Raw genomic sequence first — 17,748 nt, 5'->3', positions numbered from 1 at the left:
GTAAACGCTGACGAAACCCTGCCCCGACTCGATAGCCTGTCTGTCACAGGAATGGCCTCATTGTGCTTGTTTTTAGGACTGGTTCAGGTTGTTGGGCATGAAGGCAGATCAGCATTAATTTTACAGCTAAACAGGATATGTACAGCATCATCAGCGGGTGGGTGAGAAGTTCATATCGACCCCTTTACACATCATTCTGGATACAGTGTTTAACAAACTTATTAGACTGCCTGTCATAAAAACAAGACGACAAATATTTTAGAAATCTGTCAAAAACTTGTGTAGAATCTAAAAAATATGGAAAATACATTTATACACCCAATTTCAGCCATCAGACTGCACTTTACAGAAGTCGCATTAGACGCATTAGTAGAAACAACACTTAATTTGATCCTATCTTGCCTGTCAGTTTCTGCATAAAGATGAAAAGGCCAAACCTTCCAGTGTTAAAAATGAAAAATATTGAACTCTATTTTGTAGGGCTGCACGATTAATCGTTAGAAAATCGCGATCTCGATTCATACTTATGTGCGATCTCATTTCCAAATGACAACGATTTAAAAAAAAGAAAAAAGAAAAAAAAGAAAACGACGACGATTGTACCGCATTTTGATCCGGGACGTAATCTGCATGAAAACAAGCGCTCACTCTTCCTGCTCAACAAATGACAAGGGCGGAGCCTTATACCACGTGATATAGAAGCTGGCTGCTAAAATAATTTTACACAGGGAAAAAACAACGGAGAGCACGTCAGGGATGACGAGAAAGTGACAGGAGAAAATCCGTCCCGGTCAACCACCCAAACATTAATAACGGGAACCTTATACAGCGCTTCCCTATACACGTCGAACTCCCGCAGGCACAAAGAAATTACGGAGGCTATTACTTATCACCTGACCAAAGATATGGCTCCCATCAACACTGTGCAAAACAAGGGATTTAGGAAAATGATCAACACCCTAGACAAACACTACACAGTGCCGTCCCGCAACTATTTTTCTATTGTTGCACTACCTGCTCTATACACGCAGCGTCGAGCAACGGTGGAGACGGAATTTCAAGCAGTACAACATTTTGCGGCAACAACAAAACGTGAGACATTTGTTGTTTTTATGTTTATTTATTGTTTTTATCTTCAGTCTCAACTGTTACGAAGTTGATGTGCAGTTAATAAGTGCAATAAATATTTATACTGGAAAAGAAAATCGTGAGAGAATCGTGATCTCAATTCTAAGCCAAAAAAGCGTGATTCTCATTTTATGCAAAATCGTGCAGCCCTACTATTTTGCTCATAATGCAATACACTGTTAACACAGTGTAGGGAGGTAGTTTGATTTTGTACTTGTGCATTTTTATTTTCCCTTGTGTTTTTTTTATTACTGCTGATCAAAAGACAAAAGCAAAGCTACACCAGCTGGAAAGAGCTGGTTTCCCTGTCTTTCATGTAGTTTTCACATCTTATATCAAACCCAGAATGTGACTCGTCCTTCGACATGTCTGTGGACATCAGATTTTGGAGATACAAGTAAAGTGTGGCTTCATTTTTCACTGATTTTCCTCCATGATGGTGTGACAGCGTTTTAAAATTGTCAGCAATGAGTTTTTTGTTACTTTGTTGTAGTGACAAAAAATTGTTGTTGTAACATTTAGTCAAAGCAGAATATTGAATTGTTGTAGCAACTTTTCAAAAAAAAAAAAAAGGCCTGAGGTTTTTTTTTTTTTCTTTTCTTTTCCCCGTCTAAGATTTTAATGGACTTATCGGGCAGTTTAGCGACCTTTTTGTTTTGGATTTACACATGGCTCAAGGCAATCTTTTCTTTTTTTCAGGACTCTGATCACCAAATTAAATGTGTTTTCTAGGAATTCATTATTATATGGCAGGGAGTATGGGAGTAATGCTTGGTTTTTATAGCTTTGTGGTTTGTATTGGTTGGTAAATGACCTATAACACACGTTTCTCTGACTATTGATCACACACATACGATTCAATTAAATATGTCTCCTTTCTTTCCCTGCTGGTTTCCAGACATGGTGCGTTTTTCAGCTTAACGATAATGAAATCAATAAGTCATCAATATCCAAGCTCATAACAATAATAATAATAATGTGGAAACAAGACAGGTGGGCTGTGCTGGTTTTACTTCTGCTTCATTAGTTGAATTCAATCAATGCGTGCAGTTCATTAGGGAGCATATAGACTTTTAGCTACCGAGCCATGAAAACAGAATGTATTTGCAAGGTGCTAAAAAGAATTGCACGCTAACGATTTTACGTTGATTAAAACAGCGACTTTGCTTAAATATCTGCAAATTCCATTAAACTGCTAGCTCCAAATTAAATACCAGTTGGTTAACAACGTCCCGACTTGTCAGGAGCAGAATATTAACGCTGTCAGGAAAGAACAGAAGTTTTGTTTTTTTTGATGAGGTTACACTCTTTTTTTGACACTTCCAAGAAATTCAAAAACAGTATTGCATTGATATGAGTGCATCTCCATTCCACCATCTTGTGTTTCCTCTTTATGTTACTGTAATTAGTGCAGAGATAATGGTGATGTTTTCATTTGCCATGAAGACTGATGAACTGTATCAGTCATTCTCTTGTGGTTGAGATGGATGTAGAAGGTTTGGCAAGTAAACAGTGTGATGTGGGATATTGTCTTGGCTTTCTGTCTGGTAGGAAATAGCATCAGCCTTGTTCAATAGAACTAATGTCAAAATACCAAATAAGTTTATTAAACTATGCCAAAATCTTTTTTAGTGCTCTGAGTGCTGAAGTAGAGTAGAAAAGCGCTACATAAGCACCAGATCACTTTTTACACATAAATGCAGCTATCCGGTCTTTAAGTGATGATATGATGAATCCTGCTTCCGGGTCCAAACTACTCTGCGTTTAATAAGGTTGTTGTGATTTTAACTTGTTTCAATGCTTTGTGTCTTGTTCTGTTTAATCTCAACTCAGTGATCCCGCAGTGTTAGTTTGACTTTAGGACCTGAAGCGTAGTTTGGGCCCAGACACGGCTAGTGACGTCAGTAGGGATGGGTACCGGTATCCAGTGCCGTTATGGCAAACAGTAGTAACCAGAAAAGCAGCGCACATTTTGGTGCTTTATTTCGGTGCTTTTTTTCCTGAGATGTCGTACACTTTGGATTCTAGCCAATCATTTTACCTTTGCAAGGATAGTAGGCGGGCCCAGGTATGTACGTTCTTTTAGAGCAGAGCTACAGATTAAAAATGCCCAAAGCGAAGCGGTCAAAAGTCTGGCTGTACTTCACAGCAAAAGATGCAAACTCAGCAGCCTGCAACAAGAAGAAGAAAGAAGAAGAAAGTGTACTTTATTGGTCCCCGTGGGGAAAATCCCTCTCTGCATTTAACCCATTCACTCAGTGAAGCAGTGGGCAGCCACTGGGCGCCCGGGGAGCAGTGTGTAGGGACGGTACCTTGCTCTTTCTATTTGGTTCTATTCACTCGGTGTGAAACCTAGCCCTGTTTAGATGATCACAAAGCTGATATACTGGCAGGAATGGAAGAAATGTGCACATGAAGCCAACACTGTTGCCTCACAGCGGGAACGTCCTCTTTTTGAATCTATCAATTGGCCGTGTGGAGTTTGCATGTTCTCCCTATGTCTCTGCGAGTTCCCTGCAGGTACTCCGGCTTCTTCTCACAGTCCAGAGACACACAGTTAGTGGGATTAGGTTAATTGGTGATTCTAACTTGGCTGTAGGTGTGAATGGTTGTCTCTCTGTGTTAGCCCTGTGAAAAACTCGCAATCTGTCCAGCGTGTACCCTGCCTCTTGTCCTCTGGCAGCTGGAATAAGCTCCAACCCCCCCTGCGACACTGAATTGAATAAGAAAATGGATTGATGGCACATGAAGCTCTTCCTCAATAGCTCTCAGTAGCTCGCTCTCTTTTGAGTTTTTATGGTAGCTATGCTGGTTTCTCCTGGTCCTATACTGTCTTATCCTTTCCATAAACTGCTGCTTTCTCGGCCCCAGTCAAGTCATTCAGTGACAGTGAGGGGAAATAAAACGACAACTTCTAAAGAGTGTTTAGATGCTTTTCTATTATCTCTCACTGTGCAGCATTGTTGAAAATTGCTTGCCATTTTGGAGTGAGTGGGAACATGCCAAAGGATGGCACTTTCTAGATGTTATTGCCAGAGGTGCACCTTTTGAACAAAATCCATTTTGTCTGTGCTTGTGAGTAGGTTTTCATTTTGGCCTTGCATTTATGTGTTCAGTTCATTCATATGCTGAAATATATCTAGCATTTGTGCCGGCCTTTGCACACCACTCATAACTTGAAACAGCTTTGCATCATCGCACCCGTCATCAGTCAAAAACGCTGTTGGTCAAACACAAGTCGGTACTTTGCTGCGCCACAGCCAGTTCTTAAGGAGCAACAAGTGTGCAAATCATCAAACACAGACACTCGCCTCGTGGGGCAAGATCCAGCACTGGATCTCTTTCTCTCTGCTAACGAAGCCTTTGCTATGTCGTCCACGACTGCTCATACAGACGTTCTCCATGCTCAAGACATTCTGATATGAGCTGATATTTTTTTGTTTTTGAGATCTGGCTTCAAATTCGCTACTAAGCAGCTTGCTTTTAGAGCTCTGGGAGACCTTTTCTCATTTAAGTTACCTGTTTCTTAGTGTTTTCTTTGAAGTTGAAGAAAATAGTCCTCGTTTTTGTTTTGAAGTAGCAGATGTTTAGCTTACAGATTGCATTTAAGCTTTTCTCTGCACACTAAGCATAACAGAGTTGGTGCAGCTGGATCTCCAGTGAAAGGAAACCCAGACAAACAACGCTCGCTGGATTGCCTCGAGCTCACAGTTTTTGCTTTGATTGGACCACCACTCATGCCAGACACTTCACCTGTATTATCAATTTGTCCGGCCCCAGTTGGGAGTCTTCATTTTTTCTTTTTCAAATATTTATCCATTGTTGTTATGTCTCATCACTGTCTGTTGTCTTAATTCAACAAATTCATTATTGCGCTACATGCTGCTTCACACGAACATGAAAGAGTATTTTATTATTCTGCCAGTCACTGCATCAAAGACACAGATGCTCAACAATGGCCGATTATTTGCAATAATTAAATAATCATTTTATAGACTAATTAAGTGACGTGAAATAATTTCCCATGGCACACCTGACGATCTGTCATGGTGCCACAGATAAAAAGCACAGGCTTAGATAACAAAGAATTAACCTTTTTTATAGGTTGTATAAGTTATTGTGCGTTTATAAAATAGGTAACTTTTTCACTAATGACGGTGACGATGATAATAGAGGTGCAGTTTACCACTAGCTTACTATTAGCTTGTAGAGTCAGGCAAGCATCCACTGGTGGTTCACCTGTTCACCTGAGCTCTCCTACATCTGCAAAAAGGCCTTGATGTCTTTAAAGACTGTTGTATAGAGATGAATGTAATGTTGTAGAGATGAAGCCACCCGTGAGTAACTTTAGAATCACGATGGAAATATCGGGCAGCTGAGCGGCGTGATTTCCCACTAGAGTTTCTTTTGTGTTGTGCTTTATTGTCGTCTACAATGAAAATGCAGCTGTGGAAAACTATAAAACTTCACTGAACAACACAGTCTTTGTCCGCCTCTACCAGCCATGTATGGGTCCATTTCCTTTTTGTCTCCTTGCTTCCCGTTTACAGTAATTCATAACATAGTAAACACTCTTTCCTCCATTTTAATGTACCTGCCACATTTGCAACTTTTTGATCTCCAAAACGTAGTCTTTATATTTAAAAAGCAGATCAATGTGTAGTGACGTTTGGCCTTTTTCTGGATTTTAAGATTAAGCGTCCAATATCTGACCTGTTGCTGCTATGGCACACGATCAATGCGCTCCACCATCTTAATAACCTTAATTTATGGCGGGCCTAACAAATGGATTAATCAGGGTCCATTGATCGACATAGCAGGTGGTGCTCGGGGCTGTATGGGAGTCTTAAAGGGCCTGGATAGAAATGGCAGGAAAATCCCCCGGAGTCACGTGTAGTTAATGAGAGCAGGACAGCAACCACTTGTATCTACAGAGCTGAAACAGGAAGACATGAACACACACTGAGCTGCACGTACAGACTTTATCTCCCTCCCACTCCCTCTTCTGTTTCACCCCTTTTTATTTATCCCACTAAAAGAGCAGACTGTACAAAGGAAAGAATTAACTACTTAATTCTTCTCTCACTTCTCCATGATATTATTGGAAATCCACGAGGGCCAGTATGCCTTTATTATCTAATTTTGGTTGAGTTTTTCACTCAGATTAGTGCTAACAAGCAAATTAACAGCCCACTGCCACCTATCTGATGATAAACGAACCACTTGTTCAGGGTCAAAAGGTTATTTTCCTTTTTCACAGTCGGAGAGGCTCTGCCAATCCTTGCTCTCTTTGAACCTTAGTCAGCCTGAACTCTGAAGAATATATATACTCTCTCACATGCCCCGTGCCACATACCCATGTGTGTGTATGCGTATATGTATATACTGAAGCACCTAATAATACCTTAATATTACTTCCAGACAAATAAGACCTTTGAAATATAGTCCAGATCAAAGTGTAACAGACACTCAAGTTTGTGTTTGTACACAGTTTGCATTCAACATAACAGTTTAAAATCAATGATTATTGATGATTCATTCCTTCACAAGTAAACATGTTAGAAGAGCACGGCCTGGTTTAATCACCAACAAGGTTGTTTATTGAAGTTCATTTAAGAACATTATTACTACGTGGAGTGTAAACTCTTTGAAAATACTTGACCTCATTTTTTGATCAATATGAATTTGTGCGATGTTTACTGAATAAAGGTCATTCTTAAATGCAAATCTAGCTCCCAATATATGATCACCTGTCAGTCGATGACTGTTGATAATCCACTGATGGAGCTCAGGAGATGAGCACACATTAAAAACAATAAACAAACAAAATGAATGAATGCCTATTTATATAGTTTGTTGTGTTCTATATCTCTGTGTGTAATGTCTTTGACTGTAAATAAAAGACTATGTAGGGACAAATTACCAGCTAATGCTATGTATGTATATATTTTTGCACAGCAAGCCATATTATTTGTCAGATAACTAAAAATATTTCAGCTGAGTAACCAAACTCCCAACAGCTACATCTTTCACTCAAAGAGGCCATGACCTGCTATAATGGCCTTAATACAACTCGACTTACAACTTGTTTCAAAGGCGTTGATTGGCAGTATTTTTGCTTGTTATATTTTAATTTTTACTTTTTAGGTACCAGTCTGTTAATATATCTGCTGTAAAGTTGGCATTTTTCTGTGAGCTTTGACTTTTTTTTTCCTTTTGAGCCTTTGAAGGAACTGCAAATTCTGCACTTTCATGTTTGTCCCCGTGGTCTCCATTCAGCAAATAACCAACATTAAGGGAATGAGGACACCTCGATATTTCACAGTTTAAAATAAGTTACTTTCACTTTATTTATGCCAGTAGTAATTACACAATTAGGCCTGAAAGCCCCACCACCACCACCCCAAGGCTAGGAACTCATTTACACAAGCCACATGAAGATTGACACCATTATATCTGATGGCCAACCAGAAAAACCAAATTGATGCAGGAGTACTGGTCTTTGTTTTCACTGTGCATTGGATAATAAGTGGAATAAACAAGCAGATAAATCAGTAGAAATAATTTGGCGCACATCTGCGTACTGTCACACTCAAATGCCATGTTGTATCGCAGTGTTGAGCTGGAACAGAAAGAAACGCTGTCCCTCATTCATCTCCATTATTCTCATGCAAATTTGTATTGAATGGATTATAAATTATCTGCGTGGGAAGCTGAATGGAAACAAATAATTTCATCAGGGCTGTTTACACTATGATCTTAATTATATGCATTTTTGCAGTTTTCCTGAACTGACAAGGCTGATGCTTTTCTTTGGCGTTTGTTAGTTGGTGGTGTAAAAAAAAAAAGAAAAAAAAAATTACCTTAAAGTTTTCTCAGCAGTTTTCTTTGACATTTTACCTGCTATAACAGAAACATCTTTTTACCTCTCTCCGGACTTTGGATTAATGTCTCTAAAGTGTGCTGCCATTTCAGCTGTTGTATTTTAAAAAGGGCAAATCTGATCTGGGTCTTCCCAGTTGAGCTGGCATCTTTGTGGCGTGTTTTATGTCCTTTCCCAGGCCGTTGTTGTAGGTGTTTTGCAGGACTGCCAGAGAATACCTACACTTGCTGCACATTAGCTGATAAATCACCTTGTTTTGGCAGTCGGACTCCAGCCGCTTTTAGTCGTCTATATTTATTCAAATGGCAGATGCACTTGTGTATCACATAAGGAGATCACAGTTTTTTGTTGTGCTAACAGAGTAAAATTACTCCCAGCAGAAGAAATAACTGCATGCTTCTTATCTTTAAGTGATTTAGATGAAAAGATATGAAGGTTTGGACAAGATAATCGGAAACCCGACATAATAAATGTATAACTTTCCAAATGCCCGAGTTTTCATTGACTTTTCTGCAATTTGAGTCCTGAGCTGTGTGTCAGGGGACATTACGCTTGAAGGAAAGCCACCATCCTTCTTTGAAAGATGAAGGACGTAAAAAATCTTTATAGAGTGCATCCCAAGAAACCACACCATGGTCTAGATGTGGTGACAAGGGAGGTAATGGCATACTTTAAGCCCCTTTGATGCGATATCATTGGATTTAAAGATGCATTTATAAATGCACACGAAAGAACTTTTCAGCTTTGGACTCTCCAAGTACTTTAATTTGCCAAGTACTCACTAGCACCACTACAGTACAGTGACGTTGGAGTACCTTTAATCGTGCGTGTAGCTCATTTTTTTTGGAGAAGCAGCTGAACGATATCAGTGAGTGCCACAGTCGAAACCTGGCCAACAAGCCTGCTGGACGGGAAAGCCAAGTTGGAAATAAATGGTCTGTGAACAAGCTACAAGTGACTGTCAAAATAAGATCAAGGAGATTGTTTGTCTCTAATATCTGGCTCGCCTGCAAAAGTGAAGTCTAAAAGCTGAGCTGCATTCATGTAAAGAGACAAACTTGATTTGTTTTTTGTTTTTGTTGTTAATTTCATTGATTTGACCTCATTAGGTTTAAATCCTTCCAGTCTTATTTTCAGTGTCAGGGAATGTCATGCCACTGTGAGCAATGCAATGTCTGTAATGGAGCTGTCATCTTAGTTTAGTTCTGCACAGCAACTGGATGACTACTCTGTGAATACTGTTGTGTAGCCAAGCAGAAAACTTCTATATCACTTCGCATTTGTGGGACCTAGTGTGGGTTGAGGAGCTCGGGTAGAAATGAATGAAGTGAAGCGAAACTGAGCTCATCTGTGTGTAAGGAGGAGCGCACCTGTTGAGCTTGTCCTGCTGAGTCCCACTATCACAACAGTGTTTTGTTCTGCCAGTGGGAACGCACAGGCCACCTTAATTATTTTCACAACAGCTCTCTTAACCCTGCTCAGTTATGTACAGACAGAGATGGTATCTTATCGCTTGCTGTCAAAGGTGACTTAGAAATATCCCGCTGACCCTACATGGTGTTGTACGTGAGCACGCAGTCATTCAGCGATGCCATTCAGTGCACATAAACAAGTGTCCCACTGCCTAAGCTGTGGAAAATCAACAGGAATGACTTTGACCTCGAACAACAAGCATCCCGTCTGAATGTGGAGACACAGTACGTAAAATGCCACTGCATATCTGTCCAAACCAAGGAAATGATAGGATTTCGATTGCAGGCCATGCTTCATGTGAACCAGTAACAAACGAAAAAATCCCTTTCAGACTCACGCCAAAAAGGGTCGTAAACAAGAGAAAAGGGAAAAAAAAACGTGCACAAAGCTGGGCGGAGGTTTTAACACTCTTATTGCACCACAAAGACTGTCATGGTTAAAGCAGCACAGTGATGCACATAGCGGCACGTCTTAAACCGTTACTATTGACGGTGATGAGGACTCTGATGGAAATGTGCCGATCGGTGGTTCGATCCCAGGCTGCCTCCTGGCTGCATGCCAAATATCCTTGGGCAAGATACTAACCTCATGTCTGCCTACTGGTGGTGGTCAGAGGGCCCGGTGGTGGCGCCAGTGTCCGGCAGCCTCGCCTCTGTCAGTGCGCCCCAGGGCAGCTGTGGCTACAATGTAGCTGCCATCACCAGTGTGTGAATGGGTGAATGACTGAATGTAGTGTAAAGTGCTTTGGGGTCCTTAGGGACTAGTAAAGCGCTATACAAATGCAGGCCATTTACCATTTTACCAATATGCCTGTCTGGCAATTAACAATCGTACCTCTGTAATTGTGTACATAGTTATGCACTACACTAGAATTTTCTAACCCTGTAGAAATTCACAACGCATGAAATACTCACTACAAAAACACTGATGCACATACATGTGCTTTTTGAGCTTCCAATTGGACTTTCCACTGTTTATCTCAATTTCACTCCAACTCAAAGCTGTCAGAAAACTGTAGTTTATTTATAACAGTTTGTGATGCATAAAGTGTGAAAAAGATCCAGCAGACCTCTGGGCTATGAGGGGAAAACTCCCGCGCTGGGATCCTAGCTGGCCAGTCATCGAGTCCCCCTCAGTAATGCTCGTGAATTTTCTGGATTTAGCCTGCGGCGATAATGCTGTGTGGCTGCAATCCATCAATGGCTCCTTGTAAACCTAGTAGAGTTTTATCACTAGTTTAATCATTTATGAACATGATACAAGTGACTTTTTCACTGCAATAATTCACAGAACAGACAAAAGAACCACAGAAAATATATATTGAGAAATATAATCTGTTGTTTTTCATATTAATAAAGAAGATTTAGGAAACATAAAAAAGCGAAGACATTCGGCTTTAGCTGGGTTATTGGATGCTAAATCACAAATAAGCCTTAATAAATCTGTAGAGAAAGTAGTACCAGTCAGCTGTCATCAATTGGAAAACAGTGGTAAAACATAAAGAATTAAAGTCTTATGAAAAGAATTGAAGAGTAAATTGGAGACAAACTTTCTGTTTCGCACAACTGATCACATAATTAATAAAAAAAGTGGTTGTGGACATCAAAGCTTTGCAACCACTAAATTTTACTTCACACAGTTTGACCTGATTTCAGGCACAGAGCTGCTGTGAGGGAACCCTGCAGGTAGCTAACCTCCAGGTAATTGGAGCCAAGATGACACACAGGGCCTTATGAAGTTCAAGCGCCGTCTGTTTCAGAGCAAACACCCCCCCGGCTTCGATTCACAGAGCGGCGTGATGATGAAACCGTGACTCGACGCAGGTCAAGCAAAACCATCAACAAACACTTGACCTGCTGGGCGGTTTCAGTGACAGAGGCAGGTCGGCTTGTGGAGCAGAAATCTCGAGACTGAACTAGAAAATAAAACTCAAAGAATAATTAGCCACTACAATGTGCTCCAGAGACACTGCTTGCATTTTAAATGCAAAACGTGAAAAGATAAGTTCTCACATAGCTGTGTTTGCACACCACAAGACTTAGAGGGTGGGAAATTATTGATTTGACAAGGTAAAATATAAATAATGTATACAGTATGATTTTTAAAGTTTAAATATGAATTCTGGGAACTAATGGGAGTCTGTTTTTTAAAAAAATGGTTCCTACTTTTACTTTAAGAAATGTAGGTCACACTGAGTGTTACAAAAATCGGTTTGTTTTGTCTGAAATTTACCAGAATAATGACTGAAAGGAGAATTTTATCTTACTTTCCCCAAAATAAACACAATTATACAGGAGCGAGTTGAATATTTTATTTTAAACCTCATGCTGTAATATTAAATGTAAGAATACAGTTTGAGCTGTGTGGCCAATAGCTCGTCGCTTATGCCGCCGTGCAGTTTTTGTTATTCTTCAGCTCTGTGCAAATGTCACATTTAGTCATTTGAAATGATTTAGCACCATTTCAAATGACTGTTTTTACATTTGCAGTTGTGAAAAATATTTTGTTTCGCCCATTAAAGGTTTGGTAATAGTCAGTAAAATTACTATTCTTCCTGTGCAGCTGCATAAATTTTATCTGGTGTCAGATAGTGGTGTTATAGGTTTTTTTTGGCATTTATAAGAGTTTAGGCGGCTGATCATTCTGTCTTTATCTGTCAGAATCCTTTGAGGTCAACTCTTTGTGTCAGTGTCTTCATTCAAGCTCATTAGAGCTACAGGATCGAACCACAGGATGTCACAAAGCTTGATGTCTGCTGTGGCACACAAAAGACACTCTGAGGTACTGACAGGGAGGAACGAGTGACTGCCTACTGCTGGTGAAATGTTTAATTTGCCTTGTTGGAAGCATCTCCTGCCTGATCAAGCTGATGTGTCAGGTCCTGCCACATAACCCCTGGCTCATGGTTGTTCTGCTTTGATGGCCTGTTTGTTTTTGTTCCCCGTTTTCTTTTCTTTCTTTTCTTTTTTGGTGTTCCCTACCAGTGGTGGTGTCAGTTTCTTTGATGCAAGTCTTCTGGCTTAATTTAATATATTTGTTCTACTACAGGCCAATGCTCAGTGAGACTTTTATTGGGATTTATAAACATGTCCAATGCATATTTTGTTTTTCGCAAAACAAAATATGCATTTTCAATCACATGACTCTTTCTACAGTAATACAAATAATTAAATAAATAATAAAACGAATAATTAAATGGAAAACTACAGAGAATAGAATCGATGGAGAAGATAATAGTTGGGGTACTATCAGTTATATACTGTATTTATAGGCAAAGCGGGGCAGTAGTTTCACCCTGTAACAGCGCTCAGTAGTGGGCTCTACTGTGTTCTCTCTTACATTAAATATATATAGTGTTCAAAATTCATGCCTGCAGTGTGACCTGTGTGCTGACACACCTCTGAGGTCACAGGTTAGATTCCTTAAAGCAGCGGTCCCCAACCCCCGGGCCTCGGACCGGTACCGGTCCGTAAGTCATTTGGTACCGGGCCGCGAGAGTTGAGGCTCAGGTGTGAAATGTATAGTTTTCAGGGTTTTTATTGGTTTTCAGCGTTATTTTGTTATCGTTTTTATCGTTTACTCGGTTTTCCTGGGTCTTTTCACGTGTGTTATGAATAAATCTTCTTTTTTTCGGTACCGGTACTAGTTTTATTTTGTTGTATTTATCTGTGATACCTTAAAGGCCGGTCCATGAAAATATTGTCGGGCATAAACCGGTCTGTGGCGCAAAAAAGGTTGGGGACCGCTGCCTTAAAGGTGTGGCACCAACATTAGCTTCAGACTTGGGAATTTCTGGACCAGATGCAGAGAGTGCCAAAGGAAAGAGTATATCTCTTCTCTCAGTAACTGCTGTTAGGTTCCCCCTGGGTGAGACACTTGACCTTCACCGCTCCAGTGGAGCTTCATTGGCCTGCAGCAGCAGATTGTGGTGTACCGGGATAAAACTCCCAGGATGTACTGGAATACAAGTCTGGGTGCTCATGGCATTTTCTCTCATGAATAAAGATTTAATGGTGTTAAAAATAATCCACCAGCCTGTTTTGATTTGTGTATTGATGTGTGAGGATTGAATTGTGTTCTGCGTCTGCCCCCAGATGAAGACTGTGAGCGTGGCGCTGGTGCTGTGCCTCAACGTGGGAGTGGACCCACCTGATGTGGTCAAGACCTCCCCCTGCGCCAGACTGGAGTGCTGGATAGGTGAGTCCACGCAGACACCAAACAAATCAAAGAGACTCATAATGAGATTTATTGAGCTTAAATGACACGCGTGTATTTCACTAAAGGCTCTCACACTGTCCTGCTTCTCTTGTTGGTGTGAAAATAAACAGATATTTCTCAGGCATTTGTTTTCCTCAGTGTGAATGCTGTCAATGATTTTTGGACACACTTTAGATAATGTGGATCAAAAACTAAAATGTGAACAAGCGGATATCATACACACACTAATGCATTCATTATCTCTTTACAGGGATTGTTGCGTTATCCATATTTGCTACAGATAAGTTATTATAAGTGGTTTAAATTTTAATTTTAATTTAGTGCAGCTGTGATTTTTCTGCTCATAAAGATGATATTTTACGACCACCTCTGTACCCTTAATGACGAGTGTTTACACCTCAGTTTATTATTACAGATGTGGTCTGACACCCATTAGAATATCTTCTGGCGTTTTCCAGGACTATCCATAGTACGCTGATCGGCCTCACTAACTTTTGATGTGCACCCAGTCATCTTATTCTGGAAGCAGGCCTGAAATATGACAGTAACAAGGGTTACCTTAGAAGACATCTGAAGGGAAATGTGTGGAGAGAAAAGAGTGGACAGTAGAGAAATGTCATAAAATTGAGAGGAGAGATATGGAGAAAAATATTAGTTTTCAGTACAAAATACCTGGAGCGTTTTCTCTCAGGAACATGTTTTAGAGAGCTGCCGAGCGCTGAGGTGAAAACCTGTGAAAGTTATTCAAATTGGTAAGCTGACAGGGTTACAGTTGGTTTTACACGTGCCATTTTATTAAAACTGCTAAAAAAAGTTGCATCGTGACTGTGGCTGCCTCAGCCTCTGTCCTCGCTTCATGTCAAAGCTGCAGGTTTTTGTGATTTGAAGCTGCAGACGGGCTGAAGCTTGCTCTTCGCTTACAAAATTTGAGCAATGCAACACTCTTGCAGAGTTGTGTGTGGAGGGGTTTGATAGTGCTTTTTTTTGTTATTGTTTTTAGAAACACTGCCCTCCCTAAGGTTTTGTGTTCTCCCTATATCCAGTATAGCCTCTCTGCACTTCATCAGTGGCATTATGGTCAAGAAAACAAAAAAAAAACAAGACATGCACGGACTCATCGATCAGTTTCTCGACAGTTGTGATTTCATTTTTAACTGTGTACTGTTTACATCTGGCTTCAGCCAGCTTTCTGGATTATTGAAAACGACAATATTACAATATTTACGACATATCAATATAATATATTGGCTAGTAGTTATTTTTCTGTGTTGGTCCTGTACTAGCTGGACAAGATACTATGCAAAGAACACACTTCGTGAATTGTTATTTCATACAGTTACATACAGTTATTTCTGTATTGTGTCATGTTGCCATTTAGTGGTGTTGTTGCTATCATTGCTGTACACGCAGTGATCAAAGGGATCGAAAAACTGCTTTATTGGGCTGAAACACAGACTTCTTCCTTTTTTGGGTGAAAAATAATTTTGGTTCAAAGAGCAAGGCGGTGTTATGGTGTTCAGCACTACTGAGCACCGTGACTTTTACATGACACTAAAACTTGAACTTTCACTTCAGGGATATTCTCAAGCTTTCCCGTGGGAGCTAAATTCATAAGGTCTCTGTCACACAGGGATGAAGCAGTCTGCCCTCACCGGAACCACATAATGTGACATAGAACAAAAACACAACCGTCTCCATTGAATGGGAACCTCAAAAAACATTGTTTTGCTCCCCTGGGATTGACTGACTGTTAGGAGTCAGGCAAGCACATTAAAGTGGAAACACAGCTCTTAAAGTTTCTGAAAGTTTTTCAGTGGCTTCTGAGGACACTGTCGCTCTATAGACCTGCCACTCGGCTTGTGAGAAGCCATTTGGGTGTATGAAGTGTTAAAGGCTGGGATGACGTCCTAAAATGCACCGTAGTGTTCATCTCTCATGGATGTTTGAGCCACACGCAGATTGGGAGGAGGGGAACAAAACAAAAACCTCACATCTGCTTTTTGTTTCACTGGTGTGTGTGTGCGGTTTTGTGGAAACTGCCTTTCACTTTGCACCATAGCAGGAAATTGTGATGCCAGTGTATGCAGTATAAACAGAAGCGTTATGTTGCAAGATGCATGTTCATCAAGTTCAGAGACAATATTACTGAGCATTCACCGAGTAGACACAGATGGGATTGAACCGGAGATGAGAGAGCAAGGCCTTGTGACCATAGAGCACGTAATAGCTGGTTAGTGAAGAGCTGAGCGTTTATGATGTCGCCCTGTTAGTGCTTTAAAACCAGATGTGACAAGCGAACAGTGGTTCTGGACGAGAATCTGGGGACGATGTGCGCTAATGCGGCACAAACTTGTCCATCTCTAAGTAGCCACATGCTAAAACACACCATGTTTTCTTTCCTTTCTTTCTTTTTTTTTTTTTTGCTCTAATGGGACCACAAGTTACAAAATGAAGTTTATGTTCTATTAAATAATGTTTAAAAGTAGTGACTGAGACCATAAAGTCTTAATGGAAGTATTCAAATAAGTGCAGGGGTCTTTTCCCCTTAGACTTTAATACAGTTTATCTTTGTTTTTAAACCAGAGGAGTTGCCCCTGTTAGCATGTTGCTAATATTTTAAGTCATTAAAGGCACATTCAAAGTGCAAACATTGAATGAAAAGGATTTTATGATCAATACATTTCAAATATTCAAATCTGAATAGTCAAATTCTTTCTTATTTTCGTGTCATTTCTAAACAAAATATTATATATGGTTTGTAAATGTATTATGTACATTAGACATAATGTAAAATAATGCGGCCGTTGTGGTGTGATCTAATGTGAATAGTCCTCATTGATCAGAACAGTAATGATTTCATTCTCTGCATATCACTATCCCCTGAAAACCTACTAATACATCTTTTTTTCCTCCCTGAGCAGAATTTGATCTGTCCTTTATCTATATTCTGCTTTTCTTCATGCCATATTGATTTACTCTCATCAATATTTCAACCTTAGCGGCTGCTGCTATTTTTCCATACCCCGCTTCAGATTTAATAAGAAATGTCCCTTTGATGCTGAAACGAACAACTTCAACAACTTCTTTGTACTCGTGGCGTGGCTGAATTCTTAATCACTAAACGTTAAAGCAGTAATTATATGGCTGGTTTGTTAGTTCTACATCGACTTGTGTGGTTTTCCTCAGTTATGGCTATTTTCTTTGCTGTGTGTGCGTCTGTATGTGTGTCTGTGTTAATTGCAGTGTGTTTACACTCTTGTGTTTGCTTCCCAGATCCTCTGTCGATGAGTCCACAGAAGGCCCTGGAGACCATCGGGGCCAACCTGCAGAAGCAGTATGAAAACTGGCAGCCCAGGGTGAGTCTTTAACCGATACTGTGACCAGAGACACAGACTCACACCACGTCTGTTCAGGACCGAGTTAGATAATGACTCAATCCTATTAAAATAATATCATCAATGACTGATTTTTGGCATCCATTAAACCATTTGCACTTTTCTGTTCTTTGAACTGAACAATCACCTACCTTTCTATAAGCAGTAACCTCTCAGTAAACTCTTTGAATATTACACTGATGACTCCTCCACCACCTCCTGGTACTCTGGTATTGATTTGACTGATCTTTGCTTAAAGCTCTGGGAACTTAAACATCAGCTTGTTCATCATGAGTTTTCAGACAAAAACATTTCACTGTGCGCAACACTGATGAGAAGCTGTTCAGCTGTTGTGTTAACAGTAACTCCTAATTCAATGTTCCTGGGTCTAATTTAGAGCGTGCAAAGCTGTTTTCATACATTTCAGACACCAGTGGAAGAATCAGGTTTGAAGTTTCTCACACTTTGTACAAAACAGGCAACTCTGTGTCAGTACTGGGGTAGACCATACAGGAGGGAGCACACACCTATTGACCCCTTGCTATTGTGAAATCTCTGGACTGTCTACTGCTCTGTTGTCACATGGGTTCAGTCTGACTTTACATGTGAAAGCGACAGTTTAGAGGCTGTTTAAAGTTCTCTTTGACTCATTCAGTGTCTCAGAAAACCGAG

At 40.2% G+C, this 17,748-nt stretch overlaps 1 protein-coding gene across 5 annotated transcripts in view; it reads left to right on the top strand.

Annotated features, from left to right (window-relative positions):
* Window positions 1-17,748, top strand: part of rptor (regulatory associated protein of MTOR, complex 1) — a 204,499-nt gene that overhangs the window by 6,668 nt on the left and 180,083 nt on the right. For all 5 annotated transcript variants that reach the window (XM_082537586.1, XM_082537589.1, XM_082537588.1 and 2 more), the window contains 2 exons: window positions 13,579-13,681; window positions 16,976-17,058. In XM_082537586.1, the coding sequence (XP_082393712.1) occupies window positions 13,579-13,681; window positions 16,976-17,058 (186 nt within the window). The remainder of the gene's footprint in view (window positions 1-13,578; window positions 13,682-16,975; window positions 17,059-17,748) is intronic.

This window comes from Aulonocara stuartgranti (assembly GCF_965226115.1).
Source record: "Aulonocara stuartgranti genome assembly, chromosome: 6".
NCBI classification, from domain to species: domain Eukaryota; kingdom Metazoa; phylum Chordata; class Actinopteri; order Cichliformes; family Cichlidae; genus Aulonocara; species Aulonocara stuartgranti.
Note: the sequence above shows the minus strand (reverse complement) of the source record. Positions and strands in the feature narration are given on the sequence as shown.